This window comes from Artemia franciscana, chromosome 6 (assembly GCF_032884065.1).
Source record: "Artemia franciscana chromosome 6, ASM3288406v1, whole genome shotgun sequence".
NCBI classification, from domain to species: domain Eukaryota; kingdom Metazoa; phylum Arthropoda; class Branchiopoda; order Anostraca; family Artemiidae; genus Artemia; species Artemia franciscana.
In genome coordinates, this window is record NC_088868.1 from 23,208,604 (window position 1) to 23,222,251 (window position 13,648).

The window sequence follows — 13,648 nt, forward strand, 5'->3', positions numbered from 1 at the left end:
CCGTCTGGGAGGGGGGGGGGGAAGGACGGTTTATTCGAAAAATTAGAAAAAATGAGGGATTTTTAACTTACGAACGGGTTATCGGATCTTAATGAAATTTCATATTTAGAAAAACCTCATGTCTCAGAGCTCTTATTTTAAGTCCCAACCGTAACCGGTGACATTGGGGGGAGTTGGAGGGGGAAACTGGAAATCTTGGAAAACGTTTAGAGTGAAGATATCGTAATGAAACTTGGTGGGATGAAGCTCTTGGCTCTTCCGACCTCACCACAAGTGCCATATGAGCTCTTGGCTCTTGTTCTTAGAGGAAATCACATGCTGTTTTACGATCTGCGTATTATATTACTTTTAAACCAACTTTTCGTTTTATAAGTAAAATGCAGCTTTTCTTATAGTTGGAATCATCTCATATTCGATCTATTATGGCAATAAAGAATGTTGTGAACACGGATCCTGTCATTTACTAGTATGTTTTAAGGTTAGTTGGAACATACAGAGTAATATGAATCTTTTTTGCAGAACCCATTAAAGCGATATGATCATTCTTAATGAATGAACTACAATAGCTATATGAATTCTTTTAGATAAGTTTCTTTTTGTTTACTGTAGGTATGGTTTGTCAGTCGATCAGGAGCCGGCTTTCCGGAGTGCTGTTCAAAAGCTTTGGCCAGGTTTTATACAAAATAAACGGGTTTGGTTGCCCTCTGATGCCGTCATGATCTCACCGCGTGCACTTCATGAGAAGGGTATTCGTCTTTCAAGAACTGTTCAAAATCCTGGGGAATTCATTGTTGTGTTTCCTCGAGCGTTTACAAACTCAATATCGACAGGGTAACCTTTACTTTTTTTCTTTTACAAGTATTTTTTTTCCATTTTATATGATACGTGTTTCAATATTTTCTACTTTAACGACAAATTTCTTTTGAGGACCTCCGTTCTTTTTCGATAGAGACACCCTCCGGGAATAATTGCGGACACCAATACAGTATTTTTCAGTATTAAGGGTTTAAGTTGCTCCTTAGCCTCCTTGGTTTCTTTTTCACTCTTGGTTGTCAACCTTTTCGATCCATCTTGGTGGTTAGAATATTCTTTTCATGAAGTATCTGCTATCTATGTTTATTTACTTTACTACGTATTTGTCTTCATTTTTTTCAGCTTCACTCTTTGTTAACGGAATGTACCAGTCAGAAAAATAATTACCACTATCTTTGAAAGGGTCACTAATCATACTCTCAGTACCGATAGATTGATCCTTGTTAATTAAACATAAATTAAACATTCTTCACTAAAATATCATTCACAAATGCATTTTTTTTACAACCTTGTTGGTTTGACACACACACTCAAAATATTCAGCCCATTTCTCCTAAATATTCGTTGTAACTAATTTACATCCAATTCCTACCTCTGAAGGGAACTATTCCTTACTGGGTACTGGGTACTGTCAATACAATATCTTAACTGAAGATTGGTCTGACATTTATAGTTTACGAAGCCTTGATGAGAAAATGGCAACGTTTCATAAAAAACTAATTGATAAATATCAAATTTGTTTCCCAGAAAAAAAAATAAAAGGTGCTCAAATGATAAACCCTTTATTAATCAAACAATAAAAACACTAATTAGAACCAAATTGAAGTTTTTTAAAATTGGTATAACTCTATGAACCCAATATACTAAGAAAATCAATTAAAAGAGAAATTTGTAAACTACAAAAATAAGATCCAAGAAGTGTTCATTAATAAACCAAAATATGGTACTCCGAGGTTAAAAAGCTATGCGGCGGGAATCTTGACCAGCTTAATTTATACTTACCATAGCCCCCTGATGTTACCGCAAATAATCTAAATAAATTTCTCGCTTCCATTGTCCAGAGCCTTTCAGCATTGTCCATCCAATTATCAAAAGGAGCCCAATCCCCCTTTTTTTCGACTGTTTCCCCGTCTGAAATACAAAGAAGAATTCACAAACTAAGGAAGACAAGTGTTTGTCCTTTGGATATCCTGGTTCCTCTTATTAGAGCCTTCGGTGGCTTCCTTTCTGAGCCTTCGTCTTTCCTGTTTAACTAAATTACTAAGTTTGGGCAAATTCCAACAATTTGGAAACATGATTTCATTACCCCTTTGAAAAAGAAAAACGAAAAGCCTGGCTTTGAAGGCGTTCGATCTATTGCTCTTACTTCTATTTTCTCAAAATTGTATGAAGGATTTTTTGCAGATTTGCTAAAGGAAAAAATCTTACCTCTTACTGACCTGAAGCAATTTGGAAACCTAAAATGAACTGCTACTTCCCACTACCTCGTTTCCCTTATTGACCACATCGGGAAAATCCTCGAAAAGCCTAATTTCTGGCTAAACTTAATTTCTCTTGAACTTCAGAAAGCGTTTGACCTTGTTAACCACAATATCTTAATTTAGAAATTAGCTAGTGAGTTCAACATCGATCCCTTACTGGTAAAATTGGTTGTCTCCTTTTTAACAAATAAATCGCAGGTGGTTAAATAACAGAACAGTTACTCAAACCCTCTCCCTGTCTACAATGGCATACCCCAAGGTACTCTCTTAGGCCCCCTCCTTTTTTCAGTCATGATCAACAGCCTCGCGAAGGAAATTCCTGACCGATGGAAATTTATTGATGACCTAACGATTGTTGAAAGTTGGTTCAGAAATTTAATAAGCGACCCTATGAGTATCCTCAATGAAATTGGAGGTGAGGCTTTGGGCTTAGACATGACAGTAAACCCCTCTAATCCATGATAATGCCGATTTGTTTCCTCAAATCCTCGCCCTGTTTTCTTAATCCTATCCCTCCTGAAATTTACGTGTCCTCGTTTAAATTACTTGGTGTCACAATCTCTTCAAATTTAAAGTGGGATACCCACGTTAAAAACATCATCCATAAAGCTAATGTGTCTATCGCCCTCCTTAAGCTTCTAAATAAATATAGCATCCCCCCTTCTCACTCCTTAAGGATGTACACGTCTTTTGTCCGCCCGCATCTTGAATATGCTTGTTCAGTTTGGTACCCTGGCATCTCTCGTGAAGAATCAGACAAAATTGAGTCAATCCATAAAAGAGCCTTGCGAATAATTTCCATAGAAGGCAAGGTGCCTTACTCTCTGCTCCTAAAAAAGCTAGTTTGGAAACCCTTGAGCGAAGGGGGGTGTCGTTGTACCTCCGTTTTTCAAAAAATGCAATAACGAACCTTCGGACGGCAAGTATTTTCCCCAAACGTCACTCCCCATCCAGAATACGACTGCCTCGAGCTGTTTCTGAGCTCATCCTAGGTTTGTCCCCCATTCGCTGCGTTACTTCCAGATATGGAAAAACTTTTGTCCCATTCATCACAGAAAAAATGAATAAAATATCCAACCAGTTTCTCCCCTTTTTTTCTTTTTTTTTATTGCAGTGTCTTTTTCTGACTTGTATCTTGTTCAAGTTTAGTTTGACCGGTTTTTTTTCTTTTTAACTTTTTAATTAGCTTATTATAGTTTATTTATTGACTCATAATTGATTATTCATTATGAATTTTATTTAACGTTGTCGTTTTTTGCATTGTTAGTGCAACCATGTATTATGTCGACTCCGAAGTTCGAATTCGGCCCTTTAAAGGCTTGTGATAGATATCTAAAAAAAAAAAATCTTATCTTAGTACTATGCCATCTGGCTGTATTTTCCGGATCATTTCTCCTTTCATTATTTCTCTCTTGTTCATGTAAATGTTATCCCTCGAAAACTTGTTGTATAAAACCCATTTGTCTTCAGCCAAATTTAAATGTTTCTTGCCACTTCTCCTAGGTGCTTTTCTCACTTTCCTTGCTAATACTTCGCCTTTAACTTCACAATGTATGTCTCTAGGTTAGGTCCATCTATATTTTCTTCTACATTTCTCAGTTGTAAACTCTCCAGTTTCAAACCCCAACTGTTCTTGGAACACTCCTTTCCATAGACATAAATCAAAGCAAAGTCAAATGGATTTTGATCACTCTTGAGTGAAGAGAAATCAGATGTTTTAACTGCAATTCACCAATTGTTGAAATATCTGAGTAAATATTCAATGTCAGAACTACGTTCATGAACAACCTGAAAATAATTGAATCTCAGCAGTGGTGTTGTATCAGTACTTTTAATTGACCTGTTCGTCTTTAATTCTGACCCTCCAGAAAGGATAGTTCAATATCCTTCCAGGGCATAAACATATGTTAGGAGATTAATGTGTATTTAAGAGGTAATCTCAGTACATTTATATGCGCTATCTATTTCAGACTCTTAATTGTTTCTGTGAGTTGTTATAGTATTTTTCTTTGTTAGATACTCAGTTTCTGAAAGTGCTTACTTTGCACCAATAGCATGGCTCAAAACTGCTCCCCAGATATTTGCAGATGCTAGGGAGTCTTGTGAGCCAACAATGTTTTCTTTGGATAGACTTCTTGTATCAATGGTGCAAGACTCGAAAGTGAGTGGAGAAATGCTGAAAGAGGTTTGTTCTCTTCATTTTTGGTATGTTTTTTTCTCGTATCTCTTAGAGAAAGCACTTTAGGTTGATAAAGCATCTTTTTTACAATAAAAATAGTGCCTCACACAGTGCAAGCATAAAGGAAAGGGAAGCGTACGACTTTCTGTTCTGTATTTGTGTGCAATATTTATTTATCATTTGGAAAAAGAATGACGAAGAATAAGTCATAGACAAAGATGGGAAAAGAGAGAAAGAATGAGAGAGAACGAGGATAAAAAGAGTCTACTTATTAATTAAAGAGTATTAAAAGTAAATTAATAAAAAGTGGAGAATTAGAATTCTACTTGTGGTGTGGTCGTCTAGAATCGTCAGAAAAATATTTATAATTTGAATTCCCACAATTGTTTTCATTGCTATATGGCTGGCAGCTCAAATATTGTTGCTTTATACCAGTGGTTTCCAAACTTCACTTTACCGGGACTCTCTTAAAAGTGTTTGATTATTGAAGGCCTCCTATCCATCTTATAAAATAATACAGCCATGAAAATTTTTATTATTAAAAAATTTACTAAGAAAAACTCTTACAAACCAAGAACACAAAAATGGATGTGCTTTCCTATAATTAGCACAAAGTTTATCAAATCTTGGGGTCAATGATGAGATGACTGCATGAAGCTTCTTTTCTACAGCCAGACGAACTTGATATTTCGGTTTCATTTCAGATAATGCAGAAAATCCTGTTTCGCATAAATAGGTTTTGTAATCGGCATCATTGAAGTTTTATTTGATAAAATATTATATTCACTCGTAATTTCTTGCCAAGTTGAATTAGAGATGCATTCTGAAAATTTTGTTTAAAGAATTATTACAAGCTAATTCAATCAAGTTTTCTCATCAGTTGTTAATTCAAATTCGCTTCCTCGTCTATAAATAGATTATGTATTCACGCATGTTTTGTAAAATCAAGATCATCAAAATAATTCAAGAAATAACTTAACAAAGCATCAAATTAATAGATTATGTGTGTTCAATTTAATGATGGATTTACATGAATCAATATTTTTTCAATAAATGAATTTCTTTTCCTTGTATGTTATCTTAGGCGCATAAATTTAAAAGTGGAAGCGTGTCAAACTTACTTTTTCCAAACTTGCCTTCCATAGCTCAATTTTTTATGAACACGTTCACATGATCATTTTGAATCAATAGATATATTTTGGCCCTTGCATCAATTTATTCAAAAGTTCGATTTTCTAAAATATCCACCAAACAGGTCAGTTAAATGATTAAATTACCTAAACATATTTGCGTCTTCATTTTTATTTTCTTCAATAAAAGTGAAATTTTCCACTTTGACATTATTTATCCTCTGAATCACTTTGGCACAAGATACCTAACGCTCTTCACAATAGTGCAAAGGGGATGTATAAGTAGCTCCAATACAGTCATACAACTTTGTAGACCATCTAACTAGTAATGACTATTTTTATGTAGTTTATAGCTTTTGTTACTTTTGTAAAAATTCTTTAAGTTCCTCACTCATATTTTTGAAGCGAGAGCTTCTCTGTGGAGCTTGCATTATAACCAGTGACGATAGGGTGTTGTCATTTTAATTAGTGCTAGAAGACGAGTTCCGTGTTCTGCCATTGACTTTACACTATCTCTACAAAGCCAAACACAATTTCTCCACTATATGCCTTTTTCATTGAAAAGTTCACTGGATTTGGCTTTGCCAGGAACGAGTTTGCTAAAAATATATCATAAGTTAGGTTATTCTCTTCGACCCACTAAAATAAACAAGCAGTTTTAACTGCATCACTTCCTTTTTCTACTGGTACAGATTATTGGTAGTTTTTACGAAAAAGAACTCTCGAAAGTTATTCAATAAAAATCTCATTCTATAAATGGATCCTATAAAGTTGAATAAATTATTAGTGAGTTTAGTGAAAACTAGAGAAATACAAAGAAATGTAGTTCAAGAACGTTTCTTAGAGCAAGCTGGATTTCATGACTATGCTGAAAAGTTGGTCCTCCAATCGTTGAAACAGTAGATAAAAATACAAATATGATTACTGATAAATTACATGAAAATGACACTAATCTAAGAAAACGATTTCAACGACTGGATCAATCTTTAAGCGACGTGGTAAGTTTTCAAGCAAGCAATCAAGTTCACTCAAGCCCGAACAAACCAAATTTCATTGCTAATATCGATTCTGGGATAGATGAGGAACTTCTGAGAGAAATCAGTAAGCACTATGCTCCTAATGGATTCTATTTTGAAATGCCTAGTTTTTATTTAGACAATTATCAATATTTATATGTATAATTTATACAATAGATGAATCAATCCAAGATGAATCAAATAATATAATCCAAATTATATTATATTTGCTAAATATATTATTATATTTGCAAATTATTTTGCATTGATAGTAAATTATATATTAATACTAGCTGTTGGTGTGGCGCTTCGCCCCACACCAACACCTAGTTCGTGGGGGCGCTTCGTGCCCCCATGCCCCCCGCGCGCGCAAGTCGTTACGCGCCATTGTAGTTGTGTCACTGTGTCCCACCTGTGAATATAGGCAGATATATATATATATATATATATATATATATATATATATATATATATATATATATATATATATATATATATATATATATATGTATATATATATATTTAAATACGTAAAACTTGCGAATATACAATACTCTTCGCTGTCCCATTGTCTGTGCATATAAATAGATTGTCAGGTTTACCGACTCTTGAACATGCAACATATAATTGTTTATGGGAAAACAATCCGTATTCAGATCTATACCGCATTTTTCTAATGATTGCCCTTGAGCATTGTTGATGGTGATTGCTAATCGAATATTCCCTGTCCCTGTCGTCATTTATATATCCCCCTATGCCCTTCCTGCGTCCCCGTTGTAGTTGTGTCCCTGCGTCCCGGTAGTCATTTATATTCCGTGTCTCTGCGTCCCGGTAGTCATTTATTTTCCGTGTCCCGGTCGTCATTTGTGTCCCGGTGTCTCGGTCTGTAATTTCTCTTTGAGTGTCCCGGTTTTAATTTGTGTCCTGGTGTCCCGGTCTGTAATTTCTCTTTGAGTGTCCGTTCGTTATTTATATTCCTTGTGTCCCGGTCCTCATTTGTTTTCCGGTATCCCAGTCTGTAACGTCATAAAGTCTTCAATGACTCTGGTGGTGCAGCCAGTTGAGGAAGTTTAACTTTTCCTGAGGCGCAACACATTCCCATTGTTTCACCATTAAATTTCAAGTCCTTGCAATAGGTACAAATTTTAGACATAGTCCCGATTTGAACACATCTATTCAAGCTATAGTCATCGACTGAGCTGTACCTGAATGCCAGTCGATAATTTTGACGTTGCTCTTGTGATTCCTCGGCACGCTTTCTTTTGGTATTATCTCTTTGAGCCGCAAGCCTGTTCTCTCGTTGTTCTTGTGATTCCTCGGCACACTTTCTTTTGGTATTATCTCTTTGAACCGCGAGCCTGTTTTCACGTTGTTCTTGTGATGAACAACGGTTTTTTTGGTAATTTCTCTTTGAGACGCAAGCCTGTTTTCACGTTGTTCTTGTGATTCCTCGGCACGCTTTCTTTTCTTACTTTCTCTTTTAGCCGCAAGCCTTTTGGTATTTACTCTTTGAGCCGCTTCCTCGGCTGTTTCTCCTGCCATTATAGGATTTATAGTGAAATTTCTCTTTGAATCGCCCCCTTATATACTTACAATGACGTCATATACACAGCCTTATATATTTATAATGACGTCATATGTGTACAAACACACAAACATACAAGTTATTTATATATATATACTAGCTGTTGGGGTGGCGCTTCGCGCCACCCCAACACCTAGTTGGTGGGGGCGCTTCGCGCCCCCCCCCCCCCCCAAGCCCCTCCGCGCGCGTAAGTCGTTACGCGCCATAATAGTTACGCGCCATTGTAGTTGTGTCCCTATGTCCCACCTGTGAATATGGATATATATATATATATATATATATATATATATATATATATATATATATATATATATATATATATATATATATATATATATATATATATATATATATATATATATATATATATATATATATATATATATATATATATATATATATATATATATATATATATATATATATATATATATATATATATATATATATATATATATATATATATATATATATATATATATATATATATATGGTTTTAACTACGTAAAACTTGCGAATATACAACATTCTTTGCTGTCCCATTGTCTTTGCATATAAATAGATTGTCAGGTTTACCGACTCTTGAACATGCAACATATAATGGTCCACGGGAAAACAATCTGTATTCAGATCTATACCTCATGATTCTAATGATTGCCCTTGAGCTTTGTTGATGGTGATTGCTAATCGACCATTCCCTGCCCCGGTGTCCCGGTCGTCATTTATATCCCCCTGTTTCCCCCGGTGTCCCCGTTGTAGTTGTGTCCCTGTGTCCCGGTCGTCATTTATATTCCCTGTGTCCCGGTCGTCATTTGTATCCCAGTGTCCCGGTCTGTATATACATTCGTTTTTTAGTTTTGTTTTTCTCCTTTATTTTTTTCCTTTTTTTTCTTTTTTAGTTTATTTAGATTTTTAGATTTTTTAGTTTTTTTATTAGTTTTTAGTTTTTTTTTCTTTTTTTTGTAGTTTTTACCTTCTTTTTAGTTTTGTTAGTTTTTTTTTTTTACTTATGTCCTGGTCGTCATTTATACTCCCTGTGTCCCGGTGCTTTGTTGATTGCTAATCGAACATTCCTTTTGTCCTGGTCGCTTTCTCTTTGAGTGTCGTCATTTATTTTTTTCTTTTTTAGTTCTTTTAGTTTTTACCTTTTTTAGTTTTTTAGATGAAAATTTTTTTTAGTTTTTTCCTTTTTTCTTTTTAGTTTTTTATTGGTTTTTACCTTTATTTTAGCTTATTTTTCAGTTTTTTCCTTTTTTTTAGTTTTTTTAGTTTTTTAGCTTTTTTATTTTTTTTATTAGTTTTTAGTTTTTTTTTGTAGTTTTTGCCTTTTTTTTAGTTTTTTTAATTTTTTAGCTTTTTTATTAGTTTTTAGTTTTTTTTGTAGTTTTTGCCTTTTTTTAGTTTTTTTAGTTTTTTAGCTTTTTTATTTTTTTTATTAGTTTTTAGTTTTTTTGTAGTTAGTTTTTTTAGTTTTTTACCTTTTTTTAGTTTTTTTAGTTTTTTAGCTTTTTTATTTTTTTTATTAGTTTTTAGTTTTTTTTGTAGTTTTTGCCTTTTTTTAGTTTTTTTAGTTTTTTAGCTTTTTTATTAGTTTTTAGTTTTTTTTGTAGTTTTTGCCTTTTTTTAGTTTTTTTAGTTTTTTAGCTTTTTTATTTTTTTTATTAGTTTTTAGTTTTTTTTGTAGTTTTTGCCTTTTTTTAGTTTTTTCAGTTTTGACGTCACCTGATCCAGTTTTTTCAGGTGACGTCACCTGATCCAAATAGATTGTCAGGTTTACCGACTCTTGAACATGCAACATATAATGGTCCATGGGAAAACAATCTGTATTCAGATCTATACCTCATGATTCTAATAATTGCCCTTGAGCTTTGTTGATGGTGATTGCTAATCGACCATTCCCTGTCCCGGTGTCCCGGTCGTCATTTATATCCCCCGGTTTCCCCCGGTGTCCCCGTTGTAGTTGTGTCCCTGTGTCCCGGTCGTCATTTATATTCCCTGTGTCCCGGTCGTCATTTGTATCCCGGTGTCCCGGTCTGTATATACATTCGTTTTTTAGTTTTGTTTTTCTCCTTTATTTTTTTCCTTTTTTTTTTCTTTTTTAGTTTATTTAGATTTTTAGATTTTTTAGTTTTTTTTATTAGTTTTTAGTTTTTTTTTGTAGTTTTTACCTTCTTTTTAGTTTTGTTAGTTTTTTTTTTACTTATGTCCTGGTCGTCATTTATACTCCCTGTGTCCCGGTGCTTTGTTGATTGCTAATCGAACATTCCTTTTGTCCTGGTCGCTTTCTCTTTGAGTGTCGTCATTTATTTTTTTCTTTTTTAGTTCTTTTAGTTTTTACCTTTTTTAGTTTTTTTTAGTTTTTTAGATGAAAATTTTTTTTAGTTTTTTCCTTTTTTTCTTTTTAGTTTTTTATTGGTTTTTACCTTTATTTTAGCTTATTTTTCAGTTTTTTCCTTTTTTTTATTTTTTTTTTATTTTTTATTTTTTTTAGTTTTTTACCTTTTTTTAGTTTTTTTAGTTTTTTTAGTTTTTTAGCTTTTTTACTTTTTTTATTAGTTTTTAGTTTTTTTTGTAGTTTTTTGCCTTTTTTTTAGTTTTTTCAGTTTTTTTTTTAGTTTTTTATTGGTTTTTACCTTTATTTTAGCTTATTTTTCAGTTTTTTCCTTTTTTTTAGTTTTTTTTAGTTTTTAGTTTTTTTAGTTTTTTACCTTTTTTTAGTTTTTTTAGTTTTTTAGCTTTTTTATTTTTTTTATTAGTTTTTAGTTTTTTTTGTAGTTTTTGCCTTTTTTTAGTTTTTTTAGTTTTTTAGCTTTTTTATTAGTTTTTAGTTTTTTTTGTAGTTTTTGCCTTTTTTTAGTTTTTTTAGTTTTTTAGCTTTTTTATTTTTTTTATTAGTTTTTAGTTTTTTTTTGTAGTTAGTTTTTTACCTTTTTTTAGTTTTTTTTGTTTTTTTAGTTTTTTAGCTTTTGGATTTTTTTTATCAGTTTTTAGTTTTTTTTTGTAGTTTTTGCCTTTTTTTTAGTTTTTTTAGTTTTTTAGCTTTTTTATTAGTTTTTAGTTTTTTTGTAGTTTTTGCCTTTTTTTAGTTTTTTTAGTTTTTTAGCTTTTTTATTTTTTTTATTAGTTTTTAGTTTTTTTTGTGGTTTTTGCCTTTTTTTAGTTTTTTCAGTTTTGACGTCACCTGATCCAGTTTTTTCAGGTGACGTCACCTGATCCACGATCCACAGATCCACAGACAACTTATTTTTATATATATAGATATACTAGCTGTTGGGGTGGGGCTTCGCGCCACCCCAACACCTAGTTGGTGGGGGCGCTTCGCGCCCCCCCTCAAGCCCCCCCGCGCGCGTAAGTCGTTACGCGCCATATTAGTTACGCGCCATTGTAGTTGTGTCCCTATGTCCCACCTGTGAATATAGATATATATATATATATATATATATATATATATATATATATATATATATATATATATATATATACATATATATATATATATATATATATATATATATATATATATATATATATATATATATATATATATATATATATATATATATATATATATGTGTGTGTGTTTTTAACTACGTAAAACTTGCGAATATACAACATTCTTTGCTGTCCCATTGTCTGTGCATATAAATAGATTGTCAGGTTTACCGACTCTTGAACATGCAACATATCCGTATTCAGATCTATACCTCATGATTCTAATGATTGCCCTTGAGCTTTGTTGATGGTGATTGCTAATCGACCATTCCCTGAGTCGCCATCGTCATTTATATATCCCCCTGTGCACCCCGGCGTCCCCTTTGTAGTTATGTCCCTGTGTCCCGGTCGTCGTCATTTATACTCCCTGTGTCCCGGTGCTTTGTTGATTGCTAATCGAACATTCCTTTTGTCCCGGTCGCTTTCTCTTTGAGTGTCGTCATTTATTTAGATTGTCAGGTTTACCGACTCTTGAACATGCAACATATAATTGTCCATGGGAAAAACAATCCATATTCAGATCTATACCTCATGATTCTAATGATTGCCCTTGAGATTTGTTGATGGTGATTGCTAATTGAACATTCCCTGTGTCCCGGTCGTCATTTATATTCCCAGTATTCCGGTCGTCATTTGTGTCCCAGTGTTCCCCTTTTAGTTTTTTTTTTATTGGTTTTGACCTTTTTTTAGGTTTTTTAGTTTTTTTCTTTTTTCTTTTTAGTTTTTTTATTTTTATTTATATTTTTTTAGTTTTCTTTTTCTCCTTTATTTTTCAGTTTTTTTCCTTTTTTTAGTTTTTTTTTCTTTTTTAGTTCTTTTAGTTTTTACCTTTTTTAGTTTTTTTTTAGTTTTTTAGATGAAATTTTTTTTTAGTTTTTTTCCTTTTTTTCTTTTTAGTTTTTTATTGGTTTTTACCTTTTTTTTAGCTTTTTTAGTTGTTTTCGTTTTTTCTTTTTACTTTTTTTTCAGTTTTTATCTTTTTTATTTTTTTTTATTTTTATTCTTAATCTTATTAGTTTTCTTTTTCTCTTCTATTTTTCAGTTTTTTCCTTTTTTTTAAGTTTTTTTTTTAGTTTTTAGTTTTTTTAGTTTTTTTTCCTTTTTTTCTTTTTAGTTTTTTATTGGTTTTTACCTTTTTTTTTAGCTTTTTTAGTTTTTTTCGTTTTTTCTTTTTACTTTTTTTTTTAGTTTTTATCTTTTTAATTTTTTTTTATTTTATTCTTAATTTTATTAGTTTTCTTTTTCTCTTCTATTTTTCAGTTTTTTCCTTTTTTTAAGTTTTTTTTTTAGTTTTTAGTTTTTTTAGTTTTTTAGTTTTTTTAGTTTTTTTAGTTTTTTAGCTTTTTTTGTTTTTTTTATTAGTTTTTAGTTTTTTTTGTAGTTTTTTCAGTTTTTTTTTTTAGTTTTTAGTTTTCTACCTTTTTTGTGGATCGTCACCTGATCCACAGATCCACAGATCCACAGATCCATTTTAAGGTTTTTTTTTAGTTTTTAGTTTTTTTAGTTTTTTTTCCTTTTTTTCTTTTAGTTTTTTATTGGTTTTTACCTTTTTTTTAGCTTTTTTAGTTTTTTTCGTTTTTTCTTTTTACTTTTTTTTTAGTTTTTATCTTTTTTATTTTTTTTTATTTTATTCTTAATTTTATTAGTTTTCTTTTTCTCTTCTATTTTTCAGTTTTTTCCTTTTTTTAAGTTTTTTTTTTAGTTTTTAGTTTTTTTAGTTTTTTAGTTTTTTTAGTTTTTTTAGTTTTTTAGCTTTTTTATTTTTTTTATTAGTTTTTAGTTTTTTTGTAGTTTTTGCCTTTTTTTAGTTTTTTCAGTTTTTTTTTTTTTAGTTTTTAGTTTTTTACCTTTTTTGTGGATCGTCACCTGATCCACAGATCCACAGACAACTTATTTTTATATATATAGATATATATATAGGTATATAAAATAACATATATTACAAAATGATT

The 13,648-nt window shown here is 31.6% G+C and overlaps 1 protein-coding gene across 1 annotated transcript in view; it reads left to right on the forward strand.

The window, feature by feature from the left end:
* The window catches only part of LOC136028204 (protein Jumonji-like), a 57,637-nt gene extending 53,083 nt beyond the window's left edge, over nucleotides 1–4,554 (forward strand). The window contains exons 9-10 of the mRNA XM_065705918.1: nucleotides 610–831; nucleotides 4,311–4,554. Of these exons, the coding sequence (XP_065561990.1) occupies nucleotides 610–831; nucleotides 4,311–4,539 (451 nt within the window). The 3' untranslated portion in view covers nucleotides 4,540–4,554. The remainder of the gene's footprint in view (nucleotides 1–609; nucleotides 832–4,310) is intronic.
* Nucleotides 4,555–13,648: the final 9,094 nt, after the last annotated feature.